At 41.3% G+C, this 22,066-nt stretch overlaps 1 protein-coding gene across 1 annotated transcript in view; it reads right to left on the bottom strand.

The window, feature by feature from the left end:
- SCFD1 (sec1 family domain containing 1) overlaps positions 1 to 18,691 on the bottom strand; it is a 79,784-nt gene extending 61,093 nt beyond the window's left edge. Inside the window, exons 1-10 of the mRNA XM_073639051.1 lie at positions 18,557 to 18,691; positions 16,584 to 16,654; positions 14,269 to 14,357; positions 14,089 to 14,179; positions 13,771 to 13,893; positions 11,874 to 11,961; positions 11,077 to 11,166; positions 9,489 to 9,544; positions 7,910 to 7,995; positions 6,476 to 6,575 (exon numbers count right to left, since the gene is read on the bottom strand). Of these exons, the coding sequence (XP_073495152.1) occupies positions 6,476 to 6,575; positions 7,910 to 7,995; positions 9,489 to 9,544; positions 11,077 to 11,166; positions 11,874 to 11,961; positions 13,771 to 13,893; positions 14,089 to 14,179; positions 14,269 to 14,357; positions 16,584 to 16,654; positions 18,557 to 18,587 (825 nt within the window). The 5' untranslated portion in view covers positions 18,588 to 18,691. The remainder of the gene's footprint in view (positions 1 to 6,475; positions 6,576 to 7,909; positions 7,996 to 9,488; positions 9,545 to 11,076; positions 11,167 to 11,873; positions 11,962 to 13,770; positions 13,894 to 14,088; positions 14,180 to 14,268; positions 14,358 to 16,583; positions 16,655 to 18,556) is intronic.
- Between the last annotated feature and the right edge of the window lie 3,375 nt (positions 18,692 to 22,066).

Genomic DNA, 22,066 nt, shown 5'->3' with positions numbered 1-22,066 from the left:
GGGGGTGCTTTGCTGGTGACACTGTTGGGGATTTATTCAAAATTGAAGGCATACTGAACCAGCATGGCTACCACAGCATCTTGCAGCGGCATGCTATTTTTCAACAGGACAATGACCCCAAACACACCTCCAGGCTGTGTAAGGGCTATTTGACCAAGAAGGAGAGTGATGGGGTGCTACGCCAGATGACCTGGCCTCCACAGTCACCAGACCTGAACCCAATCGAGATGGTTTGGGGTGAGCTGGACCGCAGAGTGAAGGCAAAAGGGCCAACAAGTGCTAAGCATCTCTGGAAACTCCTTCAAGATTGTTGGAAGACCATTTCGGGTGACTACCTCTTGAAGCTCATCAAGAGAATGCCAACAGTGTGCAAAGCAGTCATCAAAGCAAAAGGTGGCTACTTTGAAGAACCTAGAATATAAGACATATTTTCAGTTGTTTCACACACTTTTGTTAAGTATATAATTCCACATGTGTTAATTCATAGTTTTGATGCCTTCAGTGTGAATGTACAATTTTCAAAATCATGAAAATACAGAAAAATCTTTAAATGAGGTGTGTCCAAACTTTTGGTCTGTACTGTATGTCGCTCACCTAAATGAGCTGTATTAGGCACAAGTCAGACGCAGGTATTGAACCAAATGCTGCACTCACGCCCACAGTGGAGAAGAGAATCAAGTTACTGGAGAAAAATTGCAGCAGTAGTGTCCGGGCTCTGTCAAGGAGGAAAGAGTGACCAGGTGTAGAGGATCAGTTTTTTAAAAAAAAACTATAAAACAATGTGTCTCGGAGTTGGATCAAAAACACATTGTTTTATCTTTTTTTTTTTTTTTTTTAAATAAATTTAATCTTCTACACCTGGTCACCCGTTCCTCCTTGGCAGTGCCCAGACACCACTGGCACACTTTTTCTCATTATTACACATTTATGGACATTATGGTTTGATTTATTTGCCTGTGTGGATTGGATGGATTGTTACCGACATCTGGTGACAATTTCATGTCAAGAGCACCTTTAGAAATAGATTTACGCAGAAAACTGGTGATGTGTTCAATACTTATTTCACCTGCTGTAATGTTTAGCTCAAGAGAGATGGACTAAACAAATTAAAAGTGGAGCAAATCTACCTCTGTGAGACCTATTAAAGAGGTTGTCCATTCTGGGACATTTGGCAGAATGTGCCCTATATGTCGGGAAGATGCTGGTCCCACCAATCTCAAGCAAGGACACTTCCACAGACATGAGCAGCCAACTCTCCTGGCAGCACGCGTCGGGACCTAATTACAAAATCCACATCTATCAAGACAGTCATGGCCGAAAGAGTTGGCACCCTTGAAATTGTTACAGAAAATTAAGTATTTCTCCAGAAAATCATTGCAATTACACGTTTTGCTATACAGATGTTTATTTCCTTTGTGTGTTTTGGAACAACACAAAAAAACAGAGGAAAAAAAAACTGGACATAATTTCACACAAAACCTCAAAAATGGGTGGACACAATTGTTGGCACCCTCAACTTAATATTTGGTTGCAGTTATTTATTCCAAAGAGTGTGCAATCAATCGCTTTCTATAACCATCAACAAGCTTCTTGCACCTCTCAATTGGAATTTTGGACGACTCTTGTTTAGTAAACTGCTCCAGGTCTCTCATATTTGAAGGTGTCTTCTCCCAAAAGCAAAATTAAGATCTGCCCACAGGTGTTCAATGGGATTTACATCCGGTCTCATTGATGGCCACTTCATAACTCTACAGCACTTTGTTTCTATCCATTTCTGGGTGCTTCTTAAAGTATGTTTGGGGTCATTGTACGGCTGGAAGACCCGTGACCTAGGACGTAAACCAAGCTTTCTGACAATGGGCACTACATTGAGACCTAAAATCTGTTGGTAATCTTCAGATTTCATGGATGCCTTGCAAACAGTCAAGGCACCTAGTGTCAATGGCAGCAAAACCACCCCAAAACATCTTTGAACCTCCATCATATTTGACTGTAGGTGCTGTGTTCTTTTCTTTATAGGCCTCATTCTGTTTTCGGTAAACAGTGGAATGATGTGTTTTACCAAAAAGTGCTATCTTGGTCTGATCTGTTCACAAGATGCTTGTGGACAGATGATTTTGGCTTACTCATGTACATTTTGGCAAACTGCAGTTTAGATTTTTTTATGTCTCTGTGACCTTTGCGCAGTCATCAATATCAGATCAGTAGAGGTCCAACACCCGACACCTCCACTAATTAGCGTTCCATGTGCGGCAGCCGCTGCCCCGTTCCATGTGTAGCAGCCGCTACTCCGTGCTGAACAACAGAATAGGAGCTGACCTGCAGTACTTGGCAGTGACAGCAACACAGTGAATTGAGCGGCACAGAGCAGCTCTGTTCAATGTTTTCATCTGGTCGTCGCCAAGCTGAACAGTGGAGGTGCCTCAATTTGACAGCTATAGATCTGCTCAAAATATGTTAAGGACTCCAACAATCTCATATTGAAAACTTATCCAATGGACAGATCATCAATATCATATGACCGGTCAACCTCTTTAAAAGGGATATTCTAGTCCACACACTTCCGTATCAGGAAGTAAGCCAGGGTGGTCATTTCACATGTAAAGACACTTGCTGGGATGTGAGAGCGATCGGTGGGTATTATACACCTGTCCTGTACTGGTGCATGGAATAACCCTTTAAGTTCTGTTAAGACCAGCTTCAGAATTACCAAAAGACTTCTACAACATGAAAAATCAATCCACCCAGTGCATCCTAATTGCTAATTCACAAAATGACATAACCTGAACTGGACAAAAAATGTGCTCATCTCCAATTCTACAATTTATCCCAAATCATCAAGCAGAATAATATGTCAGAAGTAGTGATGAGCAAGTATGTTCGGTTAACCCTTTCGGCGAGTATGCTCGGGTGAATACCGAGTGTCTTCAGCGTACTCAGTGATATGTTTGAATCACTCCCGTGTGCTTGATTTGCGACTGTTTGACAGCTTTAATACATGTGAAGAATGCCTGTTTCTTTCACATTCCTCACATGTATTAAAGCTGTCAAACAGTTGCAAATCTTGCACACGGGAGTGATTCAAACATATCACCGAGCAGCTGTAAATACTCGGTGCTCGTCTGAGCATACTCGCCGAAAGGGTTAATAGAACATACTCGCTCATCACTAGTCAGAAGTTTCATTTTAAGTCCTAAGCTTATTTTTCATACAGTTTAGGATTTCAGCCTACACTAGATGGCTGGAGACCTCTTGTGGAAGTATAATGGCACTAGCTTTAAGCCTACGGATTAAAATAGGAATTAAGATAGAAAATTGTTAACATGAGAGTGAAGATCCCCTTTGTTTGGAAATCCTGGCAACTAAAAGTCACTTTATTCCTTCCTCTTGTCTCCGCAGTCCTATCCTCCTTCTCCCTTTCAAGCAGCGAAAACCTAAGAGTCACTGAACAACTCAAGATTATTAGATTTTCTACATTAACATAAGGAAAAGACAAGAGCAGCATCTGCGTAGGTAGATGGAGTCACCTTCCTATGGTGCTTATTTATTTATTTATTTTACTCACTTATATAGCGCCATTAATTCCACAGCACTATACAGATATCATCACTATCCCCCTTGGGGCTCACAATCTACATTCCCTATCAGTATGTCTTTGGAGTGTGGGAGGAAATTCACACAAACACGGGGAGAACATACAAACTCCTTGCAGATGTTGTCCTTGGTGGGATTTGAACCCAGGACCCCAGCGTTGCAAGGCTTCAGTGCTAACCACTGAGCCACCGTACATAAATACAATGTTGGCCCCGTATTAATAAAGAGAGTATAGATTTTATGTAAGGGCCTCTAGGCTAGGGTGATAGTCAATGGGGAAACTACATAAAAGTTTTTGCTCACTAGAAGTACCAGACTATTTTCTTTGCATTTTTATGGAACTCTTAGCTGCTACGATAAGATATAATGTATGGATAAAGGGGTGTGGATGTGGAAAAATATTAATAACTTAGTTCCCAATAGATTAACGCTGAGATTTCACAAGCCAAGCTTTAGGACAAGAACAAAAAACCAGAATAAGTCTATCATGTTGAGAAGATGTGACTAGAAGTTTAGATATACTTAAAGCCAAGTGGAACAATTAAAGAGGTTGTCCACTACTTTTACATTGATGGCCTATCCATATGAATAGGTCATCAATGTCTGATCGGAAGGGGTCCGACACCCGGCACCCCCGCCAAACAGCTGCTATCGGTGGTGGCGGCCGCGGGCTGGAAGTATTTATTTGCGGAGCTGGCTGTCTACTTGTAGTGGCCGAGGTTAGGTACTACACATCCGCCTCCTATTCAAATCAATAGGAGGCGGATGTGTAGTATCCTGCGATGGCAAGTACAAGTAGACAGCCAGCTCCTCAAGTAAGTACTTCCAGCCGGCAGCTGCCACCACGACAACAGCTGATTGGCAGGGGTGCCGGGTGTTGGACCCCAGCCTTTCAGACACTGATGACCTATCCGAAGGAAAGGTCGTCAATGTATAAGTAGTGGACAACCTCTTTAATTAAATGGAAGGATTTTGGGTTCATGAACTCCATATATTGAATTACAGTGGGGTTCTCTTAAGAGATATTTGGGGGAGCTTACAATATGGTCAATTTGAGAGGGACAAGTCTGATAAATTTCCATTATGTATTTTAAGTTGTAAAGTTCGGTTAGGGCTGAGAAGTCCCTTTGCAGATTACAGAAATACTTAAAGAGTACCTGTCAATTCATCCAAAGCCAGAGTTAATGCAAAACGTAATGGTAATCCATCAGCAAGTGTATGAGAGGAGCATAGACATGGATTCCAGCTTTGTGACACTTACTCAGCTCTTTGCTGGAGTTTTGATATAATTTCAGCTTCATTAGCTGCAGCTCTGGTAGTCCTCACCATGATGAGCTCTGTATAACCCCAACCAGACCAGGGATTTGGAGCTTTCCGTGTATACTGTGCATAAGCAGAAAGCAGACAATAAATGCTGAAGGGCAGAGATAGGGCTCATGGATGCTGAGGACTATACCACAGAAGCTCACCATTGAGAGGACTAGCAGAGCTGCAGAAGAGAACACTTTCTTTTATCAAAACTACAGTAATAATCTCACTAAGTAATACATCAGAGTAAAGGCAGAATCAACCTGGTGACAGATTCTTTAGATTTGCATGATCTAGCCACTGTGCGTTTTTGTTGCGATCGATGGAATTGCATAATTATTTCTGTTATTTTTTTTTAAATCATGGCAAAATTGAGCGCTCTTGCCACCATTTCAGTAAAAAATGCACCACAGTCGCAACATATGAATGCAGCCTCAGGGCCTATATATGTAACAATACTGGATCAGATCATAGAAACTTAGATGGTTTGGACTCTTCCTGACAATGACGTACTTATACATCGCACGCTGGGTGCAGATGTATGGATCGTGTGGATACTGGCTATACTATACTGAGCACCGATCATTGTTCTTAACTCCTTCAATGCTCCTGGCAATCTATGAAAGCGACATTTCAGGGGTGTGGTTCTGGCAGCAGACCTTTCTAGACACCCATTACCACTCCCCACTTGAGATATTGAGGTGCCAATGGACTACCACGCCGGCACTGGCTAGGCATCACAGGAAACAGTGATTCTACTTCTATACTGTATTACAGTTGTACTTCAATATATGGAACATACGATCACAGGTTCAAGTCCCATAGAGGAACTAATAAAAAAAGAGAAATAAAAGGTAAAAAGAAAAAAAAAAAAATTGGCAGAGCTGCCGAGTTCAGTGATTGGCTGCAGCAGTAATGAAAGTTTCAGACATAATGTCACCGCTGCAGCCAAAACAGACACTAAACCAGCTTCGGGGAGCAGGCGCTGAAGCAGGAGAGGGCAAGTACTATCTGGTTTTGTTATTTTACATTACAGGAATTGTTAAATGTCCACTTTTCCAAAAGTGGAAAATCCCTTTAAAGCACTACTCCAGCGGAGTATTGCAGCACTGGAGCACTGCTGCTTATGTAAGGTCCATGCACCTAGAATTACTTACTAGCTTCAGTCTTCAGCTCTTCCTAGCACCGCTTTGATTCCGCACCGTAATCTTGCAACGGCAACTTCTTACTAACCAGAATTCAGAGGTAACGGCCACAAGCTCTCAGTGTAAGTCTGTGAGAGTCTCGCTCTGGCTCTCATAGATTTAGACTGAGAAGTGACCTCTGGCTCGCTCAGCAAACACTGGAACGATTCACAAAGTCACGGCGCAGGGAACAGATGAAGAAGGCAACTAGTAAGTCCAAGACCGGGAGCAGTGAACTTAGGTTAGAAGCACCACTCCAGCGCTGCAATAAAAAAAATGTCATATGACCATTTCTAAAGAAGACAGATGTTACAAGCTTGCAGAAAGCAGTGTCATGTGTGGTACATAATGTCATACATGAAAGCTTCATTTAGGAAACAAATGCTCACCAGAACATCGTGCACCAAGGCCTGGTATGTCCACGTGTGGTGAAGAGGAGTGTAAAGGTCTATATTTCTGTCCACAAGAACTAACAAAGGCCTCTGAAAGCTAAAGGAGGGGAAAAACGAAATCAGCATTAACCACTGCAAGCTGGAGAAAGCTGATAACCTCACAAATAATAGTCTGGTGATATCTCAATGAAGAGATAATTAACCTTAAGGCTGTGTGCCCATGATGCGTTTTTGGTGCGGATTTGCAGCGCAGAAACGCTCCAGAAACGCATTGCATACCTTATCCCATGACTTCCTATGACATTCTGCAAGTTCTGGGCACATGGTCAGGATTTGTTCTGCGCGGATTTTACTCGCAGAAAAAATCCGGACATGACCAATTCTTGTGCGTTTCTGCATGCGTATTTGCCTATACAATGCATTGAAAAAACACATGGAAAATCCGCATGCAAATACGCATCAAAAACACATGTAAAAACCGCACGCGTTTTTCTGCCAAGGAGATGCAGAAATGCTCAGGAAAATTTCTGCTTCATTTCTGCATCGTGGGCACTAAGCCCTAATATACAAAGTAATCTAGAAGAGCACGGGCTGCAAGTTTACAATGCACATTACTATCCTGATACATCGCTGCTGCAGAAATATAGATAAACTATTTTTTTTATTTTATAGAATAAATCTATACAAAAAGTATGCTGGAAATCCAGATGAGCAGATTGCTTGGCACAACCCCAGTCCACGGTTTTCTGGCCTTGGACAGAAGCTGCATGAATTTCCTAAATCCGGGTTCACTGGTGCATTTTTGTTTTTTCCTTGCTGGTCTGGTGTGACGTCATTTGTGTCACATACAGATGATGGTGATGTCTCACCAGACCGGCTAACCATAAGCCCAGCCTGGGATGCCGGAGGGTGAGAATATTCGCGCAGCTCCTATTCAGAGCCAAAGAGAACTGACCTGGACCAGGGCTGCACAAAGATCTCATCTCTAATTCTGAGTTCCCTATGAGAGAGCCGCTGTAAGAATCCTTGGGCAGCCAATTATCTCCCCACCGAACAAAAGGATCAGCCATTGAAATAGCAATATCCTGATCCTTTTCTTCTCCATCCATCACCCCACCAAACACACACACACCAGTCATTATCTGCTGGGGGACAATTAGGAGGCCCTAAAACACAGTCGACGGTGGGCCAATCCTGGTGGGTTTGGCTGACGCTTATGTTGGCTTTTACTTTGGAAATGTTAGGTGTAACTAGCCAAATATGTGCATTAGCAGGGGGGTAATCTCATTTACATCTCAAAAAAATATTGGGGGCACTGACAGCACCCTTAGAAGGGTGAGAGAAACCTTGAATTTATCATGATAACCTAACAATGAAGAAAAGTTGGAAAATATAAGAATATAATATAAGAAAATGTATTAAGATTATGACCTGAATTGTCCTGTCCCAAGGTTATCTCCAGTAAACAGACTGTTTCTGGCATCTCGAAGATTTTCACGCAACTTCTTGTCCAGTTTCTAAAAAGAAATGTTATGGTGTGAACAACTTCTGATTTGGCAGTCCTTAGGCTTTCATACATTACTTGGATAACCATTCCTGTAAATAGTCACTTTAATGTATGCAGGGGGCTCTAAATTAATATTAATGAGGCAATGTCCAAAATAAAGCAGAAGCTATCATAAGAAGATTACCTATAGTTTAAATCAGGTTTTTGTGTTACATGTATTTAAAAAAAAATAATTAAAAAATCAGCAAGTTGTTTTTTTTTATATTGTGTTCGTTAGTAATCTTGTACTTTCCCAGTGACTACTATGGCTTTTTTAGACTCGTACTTCTTGTCCTTTCAGGATGAGTTTCCATCAGGTTCCTTATCAGCAGAGGCGGGATTACACTGGCAGATAACACCTCTATACAAAGTATACACCAATCACAATAGGCGATGTCACAGCTGACCTGCTCCCCCTCCCTTCACAGTGACTTTTGCACACGCTCATTAGACTCTTCAATACAGAAGATAGGGTCAGGGTCTGTACATTGTGCCTAATATACATGTAAATTTCCTGAAACAACAGGAAGTTAGAGTCTAAAAAAAACAACCATGGGGCCGGTGTGAAAATTACAAAATTACTAATAATATATTGTAATAAAGATTGTGAATTAAAAAATAAATAAATAAACCAACAACATTAAAAAAAATACATGTAACACAAGCACCTGATTTGAACAATGGGTCATTTTTAGATAACTTCCCTTTAACTCTTTCCTGCCACGGACAATTTTGGTCTTTCCTCCCCTTCTTGCAATAGCCATAGCTTTTTTTTTTCCACCACCAACGCCATATGAAAGCTTGAGGACAAGTCGTAGTTTTAAACACCATAATTCACTTTATGATTTAATGTAGTGAATATAACATGTAATGGCAATTTTTTTCAGTGGGGTGACAAAGTAAAAAAAAAATAAAATGATTTACACCATTGTTTTCTGGTTTTCATTTTTACCAAGTTGATGTGTTGTAAAAATGACCTGATTACTTGACTTCGCGGCTCAGTGCGATTCTTTTATTTTATAGCTCCCTGCTTTTAAAAATCTTAAAACTTCTTTTATTTTGTTATAGCATTTTCTGAAATCTAGATGCTTTTTTAAAGCAGGAGCTGAGTGAGGGCTTAGTTTCTCCAGGGCAAGCTGTAGTTCATAAGGGTACTATTTGGGGGTAGCTGCAATTTTTTTATTGCTTTTTATTCCATTTTTTTTTTTGTGGGGGGAGGGGGAGTCAAACTGGCCAGAAAAGGGCAATTATGATGCTTTTATTTTTTTTTTCTTTTAACGTTATTTATGACCTTCTGATCACGTGATGAGTGACTAAACAGACTACCTACCCCCCAACACCATTATCAGATAGAGGCAGGTGCCGGCTGTATAACACAATGTACGGAGTGTGGGCAGATATGGCAGGTGTTGGGACGGATATCCTGATATCATCAATGTATCTAATAGATAATATAATTCTCACCACTGCGACCATCTCTGCAGCATTGCCCCTTGGACATCTGATGATGGGTACTGCCCCTATAATAGAAAATCAAGTTAAAAATTATACTTAAAATGACTATATATTTATACTATAAATTCCCATTCACTGTATACTCATTAACGCATCGCTGCAGCTGGAAAATCCATGATAAATGACTGGTATATAGCAGATGTCATTAAAGGGGTTGCTCACTACTTAAATGTTGCAGTATTCCAATTAAAATAAAAAACCTTTTACTCATCTGCTGCACCCGCGCTGTTCCAGCAATGTCGGCATAGAGTCTCCCGGCGCTCACGTGACATAATGTGGCCAAATTGTAGCCCTCACACCTTTCCTGGACATACGGGTTTTGTCTGAAAGAAGTGCGAGCGAAGCAACCATTTGCGGCTGCTGATTTTGCCACGTGAGTGCTGGGTGTTTTATTTTATATGGGTGAATACAGCATCTATTTACATGGGATACGATGAAAGGTAAAATATAAAACACCCAGTCGTAATCCCTTTATATACAAAGGTGGTGCCATGTCAAGTATAAGTGAATTTAAAGCACCGGGGAAGGCGATTCTCCAGGGTTTGGGTGTTTCTTTTGGAATAAAAATTGTTCTAACAGTGGCTTTTTATTTCTGAGAAACAAAGTCCAGCTCACCCGCATGCAATTCTTGATTCGGATCAAGGAGACGTGAATAAATGCAGGAAAAAGAAAATCCAGTTCCACGGAAGTCACAAGCAATTCTTTTAGAGCACACTTCAATAGATGAGCTTTAAAATGCTATGGTAATAGATAAAACAACACGTTTTGGGTATTAAAACCCTTAATCATGTTATTCAGGGTTGTAATACCCGAAACGCGTTGTTTTAACTATTACCATGGCATTTTAAAGCTCACTGATTGAAGTGTACTCCATGGGGCTGTATTTTGTTTTTCCTACTTTCTATTTGTGCCTTGTTCATTATTTAATTGTCACCTCTTATGTTAACTTTACTTAGTTTCAACTGAGTTGTTTTTTTTTGATCATCACTTGCAACTTTTAATTGAACTCCAGTTATTTTCTTGCGCAGGTGAAGTTTTAAAGCTCAGTGAAAAGTTCAAGCTCCTCTGTAGTGTAATAAAAACTACACGACAGAAAGAAAAAATAAAAGGAGCACCTCTGAATTTGTGCAAAATTCAAACATTGAGAGCCATTGTTATGAAGTTGGTGCAAAATCTACTAGTGCAAAAAAGAGACAAGACAAAAGACTTATGGGAAAAATATAAAAACTCAAATGATGAATTGGGGCCAGCATTGGTAAAATGGCACGAGACCATCATCATTCCTTTTATGCTCATTTTCTCGCTTTAAAAAGTGGCAAACTTTTGCACAGAACAAGAATGTTGTGACTTTTTGCACTTCAGAGTTGGCTTTGTTGTAAAAGGTGGGCTGGGTTTAGCTGAAAGAGTAAGGCAAGTGAAGGCCCAATAGAAACTTACCCAAAACCTACTACAGAATTATAGCTTTGTTTCTTAAAAATGGTCTAAGGCAGGTATAAGTGTTAAAAAAGTGCTCACTCCAGCACGTGCCAATAATTACCTAGTGTGACGAAGAAGCAGAACAGACTGTCCACAATAGTATCCATGATCGTTTCCATCTCCGTGTCTGTGATGTCTGGTCTGTTCAAGGCTGAATAGAAAAAGTGAAACCTATATTAATATTTTACTTCGCACAATACATGCAAGCACGGGGAGAGTGTGAGGGAATAAAGAAATAAGCTACATAAAGCTGTACGATTGTAAGAAATGTGAAGAAAATCACTGAACACATTTATACACAGTCATCAAATTAAAATCTGTGTACGTAAGTCTTGTGAAAAGCAACCAAATCATTTCTGGCTTCCCTGTAACGTCAGTGTGTGGCTACAAGGACGAACACCAAGTCAATATTAACAGGCACCCCCGGAAGAAGCTAGTAGCAAAACGTGCGTCGGGGTGAGGACAGGGGACATCGATCTTATCCTGGATTACCCTGTGAAAAGCTTAAAAAGCTTACTTTATGAATACCTGCAGGTGCTAAATTCTATCAACAAGTTGTGTCTTTGTGTTCCCCACCTTGCTTATTTAGCAGTAGTTTTGCAGGCACACGGACAACAAGATCAGCACTCCAGCATGGCAGCCGATAGTAACCCTTTCAATTAAGGGTATGTAAAGACGAACCCTGGCATGAAATTTCCCTCCAATAACCAGACTGGATAGCAACTGTGGATGGTAGTAGCTCATCTTCTAGGAAACCTACGTGTCTGTTCTATACAAGTTACATCAATGTCCTTTCCTAATGCCCAAGGATAAGGTGGCTCATAGTAGGGGGACAACAGATTGGGAGTATGTACTTACCTCTATAGGAAACAAGCTCCTTATTCTGGTTGCACAGCACAAACATGTCATCTTCTAATGTAATGAAATTCAGGTACTGATCAAAAACCTGAAAGAAAGGAAAATCAAGTTTGTACAAACTCTCTACTACAGACTGCTTCATACAAATCATACTGAAGTAGCTTATAAACTTGATATAACAATATGACAGATCGATAACCAAAAAACTATGGGAGAAGTGATTTTTTTTTCACTATTTCATGGCATTTTAGTAGAGTATATGGTAAATCAAAAGCTGTCATTCAAAATTACAACTAATCCTGTAAAAAAAACTGCTCATACAGCTATGGTGACAGAAAGCAAAAAAAAAAATTATGGATCTAGAAAAAAAGAGGAAAAAAGTAAACCGGAAAAATGAAAATTGGCTGTGGCAGGAAGTGTTTAAAGCCATACCATGCCTTATACAAGTTTGGTTCAGGATTCAGATTCTGATCGATACACGGCAAAGATATGAAACCACGGCCGATAAAGTCAGTGCTAAAAAACTGAATGGATCCATTATGGGGAAGATGGTTGTCCCATCATGGAGTTTTATGCTGATAAAATGATGAGATAACACAAGTATAGGATAAAACACTATCTATATATATCAAGTTATTGACAAAATAAAGTCTCTCTAAAAGCCAGACTCTTCCAGAACAATTTTTATTGTATAAATTCATATATGAAATGTCATAAAAACCCCTGTGCGTTATAAAACACCAAATAACCTGTTATAAATATTACATGGGTAGATTACTTAGAGAGAAGCTGTCAGCACGATTTAGCATGTTAAAGCACCACTCCAGCAGATTTTTATTTTCAGCACTGGAGTGGTGCTTTAAATGCAAGTCAGCTGCCCGTTCTTATACTCATCTTCCGGTGGCTTCACCTTTTAGCTGCTCCACTCCCATGGCACAATCTTGTGCCCGTAACTTCTGACTGACCGGAAGTCAGAAGTTACGTCACAAGAGCTCAATGCATCTCTATGAGAGCCAGCAAGAGGCTCTCGTAGACTTGTATTGAAAAGTGACCTTCGCACCGCTCCATGAAACACCGGAGCTGCCGTCAGGTCACTTTTTGGCAGAGACCGACAGGAGCGACGCTGGAAAACAATGAAAGCGGTGGCAGGTGAGTATGAGACGGGGCAGGGGAATTACATTTAAAGCACCACTCCAGAAGTGCAATAAAAAAAACTGCTGGAGTGGTGCTTTAAAGTAAAGACATGGCCATAATGGTGCTGTTATACAAATTAAAAATAAACCCTTAGTGAAGAAATCAGCACGGTGAATGTTCTTTAATGAGTATTTGAAGTTTGGGTGTAATAAGCTTTAGATGCACAGGGGTGGGATTGTAGGTAGGGTCTTCGGCTCCTGCCCCTCCACATGCCACTGGTTTCTGTATCTGCCTTCTGATTGAAAGTTTGTGCTGGCACCTTCCTTACTGTGGGTGGCACATGCGCAGATTAATCTCCCAGTAGTCTTCAATAAAATGGCGTCGGTGGCGGCACATGTCGCGCAGACAGAGATCTCAGCTCAATGACAACTGAGATCGCAATTTACACATGCGTTGTCACTGGCGCCATTTTACAGAAGACTGACAGGAGGTCACTCTAGATCTAGGCATTTGCCACCATAGGCACCACTTCATTGGAGATCGCCGAGAGATCAATCTGCGCAAGCACCACTAGCGGCGAGGAAGGCTCCAGCGCAAACAAGAGGTAGATACACACACCAGAGGTAGGAAGAGGGGCCGAAGACCCTACCCACAGTCCAGACCCTGTGCACCTAAAGCTTCTTACACCAAAACTTCAAATGCTGATTACAGAACATCCACCATGCGGGTTTCTTCACGGGATCGTATGAACCTTTAACATCACCTTTGAGACGTGAGATACTGTGTTGGCAGTAAGGGCTGCGCTGGCAATGTCTTCCAGTTTACTGCGGGATATTGCAGAAATGAAGTTCAGGTAATAAGACTCGTAGAGCTGTGTCCTCAGGTCCTGACGTAAAAAGTAAAAGAACGAGACTGTCACACTGCATCCAAGCACAAAACAATTGCTTTATATGAAATCTATGGGGTTTAGTACTGAATATTGAGACATTTTGAAGAAAATGATATTAATTCTGCCAGCCTTACATTAAAGGGGTATTTTCATCAAGGCTGGGGGACTGGCAGTTTAGGTTTGCACCTTTACCTGACAAATTCTGTCGACATTTTCCTCTGTAGGCATGACAAAATATATGGCAGGAACATCTGGGATGGCGTCACGGTCAGTGTGCAAAAGCCTGGAGATAAAAAAGGAAACGACTTGTCAGATCCATTCGATGCTGTTGGTCAATCTCCTCAAACATAAGAATACTTCTCCTAAACTCACAGGTGTAAGGTGACCCCCATGTCTCGCAGCTCCTTCACAGACAGTAATGGAGAGATGATATCTTGGCCAAACCGATCGTAAATAAGAACCTGCAATGAGCGAACAAAGAAGATAAATTAATACGGACTGAAAATGAATCTTGTGATGTAAAAGTAAAGCCTGACATGTACAGGAGGTGATCCACGCTGATCTGTCTGCGGCTACTGCAGGGCTGGATTCTCACACTACAGATGGTCTTGTAGAAATTTCTATCACTAAATATCTGATGAATGGGACAGTTACACAACTTTCCAGGTGGAAATTCACTTGAATTCTTTATTATTTATTAACCCAAAAAATATAATGTAATTCCAGCTGTGATTATATCCTTTTTACTATTAAGTAACATTGAAATTATGCATTTTCAGCCCAAAAAAAAATCAAACTCACTTTTGTACATTGGTTAGAGATTTACTAATATAAATGTGTCTCAATTGTGGCAAAATTAGCGACAAAATAAACTGTCTTAAGGCCTATTCGCATCATGTTTGGCCCATAAGTTCATGACTCCATTAAAGGGAATCTGCCACCAGGATTTTACTAACACATCTGAGAACAGGATGATGTAGGGGCAGAGACCCTGATTCCAGTGATATATCACTTACTGGGCTGCTTGCTGCAGCTTTGATAAAATCCCAGTTTTCTCTGTTGCAGATCTACCAGTTCTCTGAATGCTGAGTTCTATATAACCCCACCGACATCACTGATTGGCAATTTTCTGCCTATGCACAGTGTACACAGAAAGCTGCCAATCTTTGGTAAAGGTAGTGTTATACAGAGCTCATGAATATGCTTGGCTATCTGGCAGACGTTTTAATAGGCATCTAGTGACAATCCGCTGATAGAACTGTGAGTTTATCAATATTACAACAAGCAGCCTAATAAGTGACATATCGCTGGAATAAGGGTCTCTGCACCTACATTATGCTGCTCTCAAATTAGGTAGTAAAAACCTGGTGACAGATTCCCTTTAAGGGTTCCTTGTGAAGCCAGGAAATCGGATGTACTCCTGATAGAGTCATTCACTATGGTGAGACAAACGCAGTCATCTCGTTTCGCAGATGTTAGACAGTTACAAAACATGCGGGGATTGTCTGACAAACATAAGCAATCTCCGCATGTTTTGTGGCTGTCTAACAGCGGCGAAACATGTGGCCGTGGGGACTTGAACATGTCACTTGAGCACCCGCGATATTCGGTGCATTCCAGAGCACCGTCGGCAAACTCGAGTAATGAGCACTTGCGCTCATCAGTAGTGACGAGTGCACATACCAAAAAAGTTGCAAAAATCACTTAAGGAAAAATCATATCAGAAAGCAAAAAACTTCTCCAAAAATACCCAAAAGAAGGAAGCGGTTTCCACTAGAAAACTCGTAATTTTTGCCCATAACCTTACAAGACACTAAAACTAAACCTTCACTTAAAATTCCTATATCATCAATCATGGCTCCTTGCAGCCAATATATCAACGTATACTTAGTCAAATCCAATTGGAGCAATATTTTTTTTAGAAAATTTAACTTTTAATATATATTCATACTAAAATCCAAAACAGACAAACACACAAGTACCTAAGTTATTAAAACCAATCTGATACTGGTACATATCAGCACTGTATTGTTGCTGCTGTATCACTTATATAGCGAGTTGTGGAACACACCAGATGTATTGTCGGTTTTTATGCTTGGCATGGTCACTTATTGTAGTGGTTTAGATTGCTTTTATTTTTCCTTTTGATATCACCACTAGTTTCCACACTTCTCTAGCACCTTACGCCCAGTGCCTACCACTATAAGATTATATAGTTTGATTTGGTAGTTCTCTTTTATTCAATGGACGCTATCTGGTGCTCTATTTGTTATAGCCCATATTATAATTATCAGTGCCCTATAGCTGTTGTAGCCCTTGGGCTATAAGAGCTATAGTGCATTGATAATTATAATAGCATAAGTAGTAAATATACCAAGAATCAAGTGTATTTGAATGAATAAGTAAGGTGCCCTGGGCTATAATAATTAGAGCACCAGATAGCGTCCAATGAATAAAAGAGAACTACCAAATCAAACTATATAATCTTATAGTGGTAGGCACTGGGCGTAAGGTGCTAGCGAAGTGTGGAAACTAGTGGTGATATCAAAAGGAAAAATAAAGGTGTTCCCTTTAGGAACAAGTTGCAACTTTTATAGATTTGATGTGCAAGAAAATGGCACTTTCCATGTCGAGGAAAAAAAGCTTGAAGGAACCTTTCACCACAAAGCAGAAAGAAGATGTCTTACCTTCCATACTGGCTCCCCGGTGGTGCTCTTCACAACCGGAACATTAAAATTCAGCATACGCTTTAAAGCAACTGTGAAGAAAAATACAAACAAATTTATAAGCAAAATGAACATGCCAATTAACAAGTATAGTACAGCTGTAGATTCTGCACAAAAAAGGCACAGGTTAGTCCGCTAAATAATCACGATGATAATACACGTGACACAGACACATTCATTTCAATTGGAATATTCACACGGCTATTTTTATTTTCCCATTTTTGCAAAAGGATAGAGATCAAAGATAAAAAACCAAGTCATGCCCATCTTCATCCAATCTAAAGATCAAATTCGCCCATTCAAGAAAGACGGGTCTGGTTTCCAGAGTGGTTCATAGAAGTTTTAGGCATATTTTTTTTTTTTTTTTTTTTTACAGAGAAGAAAACAAAGTGACCCATGGATTTATTTGCAAAAAAATGAATACCTGGACGGATAATGATCTAGCACGCTTAAAAAAAAAACCCCACTAAAATCCACATGAGGCCCAACAGTGACAATCTTCACCAATCTACATTAAAATATTTATGAATAAAGTTTGTGAAAATCCTATCCGGTATCCACAGGAATAAGAACGTTAGGGAAGTGGAAGATACGATGCAGAATTTCAAGAATATCAAGTGAAACTGGTGTCAAATCTTAAGAATCTGCATGGTACGTTTGCAGATTTTGCAGCAGATAGATAGCAAACAAAATCTGTGATGGAAAAAGACGCGACTTGTCGGTGTATAAATGTAGGTCTGAAAATTGGAGCTGACTTTGTAAGTTATGAGCTGTTTGGCAAAAATTCTTGGACGCTGATCGGACTCTGATCGGACTCTGATCGGACTCTGATCGGACTCTGATCGGACTCTGATCGGACTCTGATCGGACTCTGATCGGACTCTGATCGGACTCTCTTGGATGAGAAGATGGAGAAACAAATGTCTTTATCATCTCATTTTGTCAGAGCGCGGAAATCGGACTGCACTCAGATGTCATCCGAGTGCAGTCCGATGGTTTCCACGCACGCATTGACTTGAATGGGTGTGTCTCATCCAATTTACAAGGTAAATAGCAGTATGTTGAGATTTTTTTCTCATGCCCAATCAGTACGAGAAAAAAAGCGTTGATTGGCACTGCCCCATTGGTCCAAGTGGCATCTGATAAAATATTGGACTGCACTTATCCAATTAACACAGAGATGTGAGCGAGCCCGTACAATAGTCCAGACCGGCTGTGTGCACACCAAGCATTTTTTACTGATTTTTGGAGCAGAAACTGAGTGAAAACTGAACATTTTTGGTAAGTTTTGAGAATCAAAGGAGGATGACTAACGCTAAAGGAGCAAACTACTCAGTAAAAATGGAGAAATATCAATGATGAATCAGTGCCCAAGTCCATTCAGCACTGCAGGCAGCTGATCTATGGGGTGTCAGGTGTGGGACCCCCATTATCATGACGTTAAGGATAAGCCATCAGTATTAATGACGTCAATGTGACTGAGCGCAGGTTTTTTCAGTGAGAAGCAGCGGCAGACCCCTCAGGAGCCGCTTATCCATGGGGACAAAGGATCAGGCATGTCCGAACCCAATATGCCCCATCGTTCTTTGTGCAGACAATGCTGTATACACGGACTGTTGGGACAATGTACATTATGGGATGTACAGGTGGGTCGCTGTGCTGACAGCCGCTGCAGGGGCCACACGCCACCTGACACTGCTCTATGTCACGGTCACTATTGCTCCGCACATTCTGCACTTTGCTTTGGGGGCTTTTTGTTTTTTTACACAGAAGCGGATTACAGCTCATCACATGGAATGATAACCAGTAGCAGGGTCAGTGTGTGTCACTACCAGGAGATGACTGTTACTATGGTGACACTAACAGAGCACCTGTCCACCCCGCACACAGGCCACCACACCCCATACACCCCACTTATCTCGTTTACTTCTCACCCGTCTGTTTTTCCCGGATAGAGGCCGCCATCTTTGTTCCTCCGCCTCTCTCCTCGTGACGTCACGGGCGGTGACGTGGCAGCCACGGCTCACCGTATGGCCAGCTGTGTCTCCATAGCGACCGGGTTAGAACCCGGAAACTATTCTCCTTTTGCGATTGGCTGAGCAAGTAACACGTGTCCACTTACAAACGTGAACCCGGAAGTGTGTGCGTTCCACGGTGGACCTGCCGAGAACGGAAACAACCGTCATCTCTTTGCACCGTGTATGTGCTGGAGTGTGCACTGTGGCCACCTGTGTGCAGTCTGTACAGGCCCTGCCTCTGCAGACAGGCGAGAATGGAGGTGTCACAGGGAGGTGCGGGTGTCCACATTCTTCATTAGGGAAAGTGTCATTTTGGGAATTTTATGACCACTTAAAAAAAAAACAAAAAAAAAACTTTTTCTATTGGAAAAGCTTTTATTAATGGGGGTGTCAGTAAATGCTGCGTCTCGGATCAACAGCCAGCGGGGAGGCATCGGTCCAGGACGGGGTTTATATATATATATATATATATATATATATATATATGTATATACATAGATTTCTTCCCATCCAGTAATGGACGACGTCTATAAATGTAATCTGTTCCCTGATTTGGCTGCTTGTTGGGCGCCGGAACAATGGAGACAACATCTGGTGCTACGTCTGGGGGCTGCGGCGGCGCCAGGACCACTGGATCTGTGTCTTTTATCTCTGAAGCTGATGGCAGTTTGCTGCGCTGTCGTAGTGTTGGGTGCTCCGGCTCTTTTTGGTGATCTGGATTATTTGTTTCCACTCGTAAAACCGAACAGTCTCTTTTGGATCCCAAACAGATCCATATTAAATGTCTTCACTCGCATGTGAACATTTATTTAAAGAAAATCGTTCACTGGATGTTTTCATTTAAACTGAGCACCTCTTCCAATTTTCTTTGGAACAGTTTTTCTTTTAAGTTTGGAACGGAGGGGCACAGAATTATGTCCCCTGGTAGCAAAGGTGCAGATTTTTCCCTCAAAAAACTGGATGTACAGGTGCATCTCACTAAATTAGAATATCACCAAAAAGTTAATTTATTTCAGTTCGTCAATACAAAACGTGAAACTCCTATAATATGTAGAGTCATTACAGACAGAGTGATCTTTTTCAAGTGTTTATTTCTGTTAATGTTGATGATTATGGCTTACAGCCAATGAAAACACAAAAGTCATTATCTCAGTAAATTTGAATAATTAACAAAAAAAAACACCTGCAAAGGCTTCCTAAGAGTTTAAAAGGGTCCCTTAGTCTGTTTCAGTAGGCTCCACAATCATGGGGAAGACTGCTGACTTGACAGATGTCCAGAAGGCAGTCATTGAACACTCCACAAGGTCCCAGAGATCCAATTTTCATTTGGAAATCAAGGTCCCAGAGTCTGGAGGAAGAGTGGAGAGGACACAATCCAAGCTGCTTGAGGTCTAGTGTGAAGTTTCCACAATCAGTGATGGTTTGGGGAGCCATGTCATCTGCTGGTGTAGGTCCACTATGTTTTATCAAGACCAAAGTCAGTGCAGCCGTCTACCAGGAAATTTTAGAGCACTTCATGCTTCCCTCTAACGACAAGCTTTTTAAGAGATGGAAATTTCATTCTCCAGCAGGACTTGGCCCCTGTCCACACTGCCAAAAGTACCAATACCTGGTTTACAAACAACAGTATCACTGTGCTTGATTTGCCAGCAAACTCGTCTGACCTTAACCCCATAGAGAATCTATTATAGAGAATCTATGGGGTATTGTCAAGAGGAACATGAGAGACACCAGACCCAACAATGCAGACGAGCTGAAGGCTGCTATCAAAGCAACCTGGGATTCCATAACACCTCAGCAGGGCCACAGGCTGATCACCTCCATGCCACACCGCATTGATGCAGTAATTGATGCAAAAGGAGCTCCGACCAAGTACTGAGTGCATTTACTGAACATACATTTCAGTAGGATAACATTTCGGATTTTAAAAAACATTTTTCAAGCTGTTATAAAGTATTCTAATTTACTGAGATAATGACTTTTGTGTTTTCATTGGCTGTAAGCCATAATCCTCAACATTAACTGAAATAAACACTTGAAATAGATCACTCTGTGTGTAATGACTATATAATATATGAGTTTCACTTTTTGTATTGAAGAACGGAAACAAATTAACTTTTTGATGATATTCTAATTTTGTGAGATTAACCTGTATTATTTTGGGAAAACCCCTTTAATCCTGACAAAATACCCCCAACTCCATGTGCTGAAATTCATCTCTGAACTTGCAAGGAACCTCCACCATGCTTTATTGTTGTCTGCTGACTCTCATTTTGACTCGTCAATCCAGAGCACCTACTGCCATTTTTCTGAACCCTAGTTCCTATGTTTTTGGACATAAATCATCCGCTTGCCTTTTTTTTTTTTTCCATTTTGCTATTATGGCTTCTGGATGCAATTCTTCCATGAAAACCACACCTGGCCACACTTCTCCCAACAGTAACTACGTCCCTGTGGTTGCTGCAAATTCTGAGCTGATGGCACTGCTAGACATCTTCTGAATTCAGATTGAGGCGTGCCTGAGCGGCTACACAATCACTGCTCTGTGCACACCTCTATAAATGTTGGCTGCTCCTGGGAGGAATAAAGTTGATCTTCCCCCAGTAGCCACACTTTTAGTGCAGAGGCCAGACAGCATTGTAACGCTATTAACATGCAGATGAACCCTATATCTGCAGGGTAACATTGTTTGGGGACATGACAGGTTCCTTTTAAAGCAGCACTCACCTTCCTCTGAACACTCTGTAAATGTCTCAGCTTCAGGAGTGCTCCCGTATCCCCTTCTGTGCTCCTACTCTGCATTATACCATGTCCCAAGGTATTAGGCTGTGTGCCCACAATGCGGATTCAATGCATTTCCGGAGGCATTTACGCCGCAGAAACGCATTAAAATTGCTTATTAAGATGTCTGCCATGTTTCCCAATGATAATCTGCATGTGCTGTGCAGATGCTGCAGAAATTTCCGCTGCAGATTATTATTGCGGAAAAATCCACAACACAACCGTTTATTGTGCGATTTTGCGGCACAGTCGCCGCCATTGGCTTGCATTGAAACGCATAACATCCGCATGTATATATGTGGTTCAATGCACGGATGGTACCCGGGTCTGGAGAAGAGGAGACTCTCCTCCAACCCAGGTACCATGGTACCCGCAAGTTAAAAAAGAATTATAAAAGGAAAAAAAATATATATATATTCATACTTGCTCCAGGCGGCGTCCTCTCTCCTCGGCGTCCCGCGGTGTACTGGCAGGACCTTTGGTGACAACAGCTGATTAAATGACATCACCGCAGGTCCTGCCAGTACACCGCGGGACGCCGAGGAGAGAGGACGCTGCCTGGAGCAAGTATGATAATTTTTTTTTTTCATTTTTTTACTTTATAATTCTTTTTTTTTTTTTTTTTTTTTTAAACCAATAGTGCAG

This window comes from Phyllobates terribilis, unplaced genomic scaffold (assembly GCF_046119375.1).
Source record: "Phyllobates terribilis strain yellow unplaced genomic scaffold, ASM4611937v1 Scaffold_7__3_contigs__length_470593459, whole genome shotgun sequence".
NCBI lineage: Eukaryota > Metazoa > Chordata > Amphibia > Anura > Dendrobatidae > Phyllobates > Phyllobates terribilis.
The sequence above is the reverse complement of the archived record's forward strand: the minus strand, read 5'-3'. Positions and strand labels throughout refer to the sequence as shown.